Consider the following 5,000-nt stretch of genomic DNA (forward strand, 5'->3'; position numbering starts at 1 on the left):
ATATATATATAAATATATATATATATATATATTTTTTTTTAAGCATTTTTGAAGGTGCGCCGCTACTTCGCGGATTTTCAGTTTTCGCGGGTGGTCTCGGTCCCCATTAACCGCGATAACCGGGGTATTTCAGTATATATATATATATATACATATATACATATACAGTGAACCCTCGGTTATCGCGGTTAATGGGGACCGAGACCACCCGCGAAAACTGAAAATCCGCGAAGTAGCGGCGCACCTTCAAAAATGCTTAAAAAAATCTATACAGGTATACTACAGTATACCCCCCTGTATACAGTACACCATATAGAATACGGGTAAGAGAGAGAGAGAGAGTGAAATTCATGTTATTACAAAAAAAACTAATTATTATTAAAACTTATTATTTTTTTATTCCGCAGCCATTATTTTTGTATTTATTCAATTACTTCTTTTTGTATTTATTTAATTACTTAAACTTTTACCTGCTGGCAACGCCGCCCGGTGTGCCCTGTGAAATGAAAGGTGGCATTCTTCATTTATTTATTTATTCATTCATTCATTCATAACTGACAGCCTCGCGCTCCGCTCGTGCCCGGGCGGAAGAGGTGCTCCTCTTCGGCGTAATTGCCACGCACGCCGGCCGGCCTCCTCCGAAGCTCTCGTACGGTCCCGAACAGAGCGAAATGTCGCCCCGCTCGTGCCCGGGCGGAAGGTGCTCCTCTTCGGCTTAACTGCCACGCACGCCGGCTGGAGCTCTGGTACAGTCCGAAACGCGCGAAACGTCGACCCCGATCGTGCCTGGGGGAACGTGCTCTTCTTCGTCCACTTCCTCTTCGCCCATGCTCATCTTCGGCGCACGCCGGCCGTCTAACCACTCCAGCGCCCCGTCGTGCCGCTCGGCGAAACTACAATGCCCCCGCGGAGCGAATGGCGAGCCCCGATCGTGCCCGGGCAAAAAAGTTCTTAATTTTTGAATATTTTTTAGACCCGCGAAGCACTGAAACCCGCGAAGTAGCGAGGTATTACAGTGTATATATATATATATATGTATGTATATATGTATGTATGTATTGGTTTTCCTATGTTTTGTCATTGGTAAGCCAGGCCTGGTCTTCTGGGGGCCCTAAGCAAAGTTTCCTTTGCGGACCCTCTAGCTGATCAACAGCATCAACTGTGCCACTTGTGATATCTCTAAAGCCCATCATGTCAATGTGACTGCTGCAATCTCTTCATTTATACTTTTTGTCATTGGAAAAACAGCGCCACTCAAGCATTGGATCCTTTAGAATTAGCTACCACTGTTCACGTCAAGTTAGGACTACTCCCCAGACTCCAGAAAAATGTATATTCTCCTGCCTCCTAATGCATTTTAATTTGGTCCAGTTTAGTTAAGTCAATGAATTTACACTTCAATGCATTTCACTTAGGATTAATATTGATACGAAACAAAATAATTTGAACATATCAGATAAGCGTGAGAATGAATGGGTTTATGAATTATATGATAAACCAGAGGTTAATTTGTATAAAAATACCATAATGAGTACCTATACCTAATTATGTATGTATTTTATTCCTTTATTTCTTCATGGTATAAGATCAAATGTACCATGTAAATGAAGAGATTGCTGCAGTCACATTGACATGATGGGCTTTGGAGATATCAAAAGTGTGATGTAGAGTCATTCATTGGTGTGCCATAAATTGAGTGCACGTTATGCATGCAAGTAAGAGATGGGCTGTTTCGGCAATCGGTATGGGTTGCCCGATCGAGGCCCATTAGTGAAGTCGGGCCTCAACACGGCTGCGTAATTGGCTTTTAGGGAGGGCCGCCCCCATTGGTCAGGTATTTAACGTATATATACACACTTGCTGTTCAACTCTACTTGACACCCGCCCGCTGTTTTCCTCAGCTCCTTTCACGCACACTTGGCAGCTGTCAGTCACACAAGCTGTCACAATACACACACCACACGTTTTTCAAAATGGATTGCAATCACACCTACCTTTTTACAAAAACCCTTTATCATATGCAAAACGCTCAAGAAAGCAGAGATATCTGAAGTATTGTAGCAAAAAACACTCGCCAACACTGTCTAGAAATTCCCTCTATTTGGTAGAACTAAATTAGTCCATTTTGTGCCCTATTTTTTTTTTTTTTTTTGGGCGACTCAGAAGCTTCCCAGATAATTAACAATGCACCGCTCCAAGACATTTCGCCCAAGAAAGCGCAAAAACAATGTAAATTGAGACACTCACTGGACAATAAGCAATGCATTATTATGACTGGCAGCTCGTGATTCTTCGTGTGCTGTAATTCCCGAAGAATACCGGTGATTGCAGAACAAAAGCATTTTTGTTGTTATGGCGTTGCTATGTGTCTATGAATCTAGGACATTGAAGAAACTAATGTGTCTTAAATTGATTTATTACTCAAAATACGATGGGTCAAGATCACTTCAAACTTTCACTTTAATTCCACCATTTTGAATTTCTTTCAAATTTTACCCTATTTTTTTATTTTTTTTGGTCCGTTTAGACAGGTCACCCTTGAAAGAACTCCTCCCACAGATTTTATCCAATTGTCTTGAAGCTGTGGGTTTACATCGACAGATGTTAAAGATGAAAAGTGTACACCCTAACTAGTCACTATCTAATCGTAGGCCGCACACAAACAACCATTCACCCACAATCAGAACTCGGGACAATTTAGAGTGTTCAATCAACCTACCATCCGTGTGTTTGGAATGTGGGAGGAAACCGGAGTACCCGGAGAAAACCCACAGATGCACGGGGAGAACATGCAAATTAACCATAACCCTACCCCATGCAACAAGGCGGGAATCGGAATCGACCCCACGACCTCTGCACTCTGAGCCGGACATGCTAACCAATCAGACAGCCAGTTTGTGTGATATTTAAAAAAATAAATAAATAAAATTTCCATGTATCGGTACCCCAAAGTGGCACAGGCAGCAAAGGCCCATCAAATTTATATTCCATTTTATTTACAAAATTTTAAAGCTTAAAATTATCATAGAGACTCTCAGAGAGACGGTTCTTTCTCCATTTTATTTTTGTTCCTCAGGTACCAGCCCTCCTTCCATTCAGACAGCCAGTTTGTGTGATATTTAAAAAAATAAATAAATAAAATTTCCATGTATCGGTACCCCAAAGTGGCACAGGCAGCAAAGGCCCATCAAATTTATATTCCATTTTATTTACAAAATTTTAAAGCTTAAAATTATCATAGAGACTCTCAGAGAGACGGTTCTTTCTCCATTTTATTTTTGTTCCTCAGGTACCAGCCCTCCTTCCATGGTGTAGATCTCTCTGCGCTGCGGGGTGCAGCGGTCGATGAGTATTTCCGCCAGCCAATTGTGGTATGTATACCAAGGAGCCTCAATAGTCGACCGCCGGTCTAGTAGCTTTTCTGGTCATTGTGGTAGTAAATGTGTGCACATTGGAAATGCACAGACCAATTGTCTGCATTGTAACAATGACTAAACCAATCAAGGAGTTGAGATGCAGCTATGTTGCCTGGTGGGTGGATGCGGATAAGTGATGGTTTCCCGTAAGTAAGTTCAGGATCAGCATATAGTTTTGTATCAAATCACAACGACACAAAAAGCTGTGAGTAAGCTGTTCTTCTACTTATAAGGGCTCAGGTTATGGGGGCAGCATCCTTAGCGGAGGATCCCTACCACTTAGTCCAACTTTTATGCGGAATTCCCAAGGCGTTCCCAGGCTAGCCAGGATTCTTCGGCCCAGTCCGATTCCTTTAACTTGTTTTGGGAGATGAAGACAAAGGGTGGAAAAACAATCCCCCTCAACAGACAACTCAAAACACAAAGTATCGAACATCCGATAAAACCACGAGTGTCACTACTATGAAACACAAATATATTACTTAGATTTATGTTTCCCACTTCTCGTTCGTTGATGTCATTTCGGCAGACATTGTATTTGTTGCGGAGGGGACGTGTAGATTCTAGGGTCGTCTGGGTCTTTCTTCATGCTGAAGGGCCATACACCCCTTGTTTGTGACCCTGCCCCTAAAGTTTCAGGAGAATTGGGACACGTCTTGATTGTCGTGAACGCCCATTTCAAAGGGAAAGGGACAAGACGAGACGAATGGGGTGGTTTGGGTTTTGGGCTTTTCTCTCTCCAGTGTCCTGGGTCTTCCCAGGATGTGTATGAAGCATTTCAAGAGGCAAGCATCCACGGGGGTTTCCACCATTTAGGTCCACTGGTTGCAGATGAGAAGCGGCTATACGCTGACCTCCTGGATTATCAAATTTTTTTTATCTTGTTCTTTTGGTCACTGCCCTGTGACAATTAGCCCAAAACATTTCACATTTCTATTTACTTGCATATCATCATCCAATGTCACATTCAGTTCCAGTTCCCATTGTCTTTTTATGTGTTGTGTGTTATATGACATAGCCTTTAGTAATTCCTTATAGATTAAGGACACTTATTTTTTTCATTCCACTTCCATTCTGAATTATCCGAATGAAACGCTTTTCTACAACAACTGAAATGCAAAAGACGGCTCGCCCTGTTACTGAATGCATAATAATTCTGATCCAAGAATCTAAATTGTCCCTTGGCTGTATTGATTAATCAATTGTTTAATTCATGTCTGTTCTCCCTTAATCTGGTGTGTTATTTTGCATTGTCCGAAAATCTCTCTCTAATTTACGAATCTCATTTATGAATCTCCAACTTTGTCTGCCCCGCAAGTCAATCCTTTTTTAATCTAGAGCAGATTGCAATAATGTTGCCCCTTAAAAAACACTGGGCTGCCTCCCATTATATTGTTGGGGACACCTCATTATTACTATTAATTTGATAATACTCCAATTGGCATCTTTACAGTTTCTGTTTAAATTAATCATTATTCAAAATAGATATATTGGCTCGCCAATATTTGAAATTTCCATTTTGACTCATCTTTAATGTTAAACTCACTGGGACGTGGTCTGTTATTGTGATTGCTTCAATATTCC

At 41.4% G+C, this 5,000-nt stretch overlaps 1 protein-coding gene across 8 annotated transcripts in view; it reads left to right on the forward strand.

Moving 5' to 3' along the window:
- The window catches only part of carm1 (coactivator-associated arginine methyltransferase 1), a 182,646-nt gene that overhangs the window by 72,134 nt on the left and 105,512 nt on the right, over positions 1-5,000 (forward strand). For all 8 annotated transcript variants that reach the window (XR_015846698.1, XM_088317740.1, XM_088317741.1 and 5 more), the window contains exon 8: positions 3,290-3,371. Coding sequence is in view for 7 of the 8 variants with exons in the window: in XM_088317740.1 (XP_088173866.1) it covers positions 3,290-3,371 (82 nt within the window). In the remaining variant the exon portion in view is untranslated. The remainder of the gene's footprint in view (positions 1-3,289; positions 3,372-5,000) is intronic.

This window comes from Idiotropiscis lumnitzeri, chromosome 15, assembly GCF_059441095.1.
Source record: "Idiotropiscis lumnitzeri isolate Australia: NSW breed Sydney's pygmy pipehorse chromosome 15, RoL_Ilum_1.0, whole genome shotgun sequence".
Lineage (NCBI taxonomy): Eukaryota > Metazoa > Chordata > Actinopteri > Syngnathiformes > Syngnathidae > Idiotropiscis > Idiotropiscis lumnitzeri.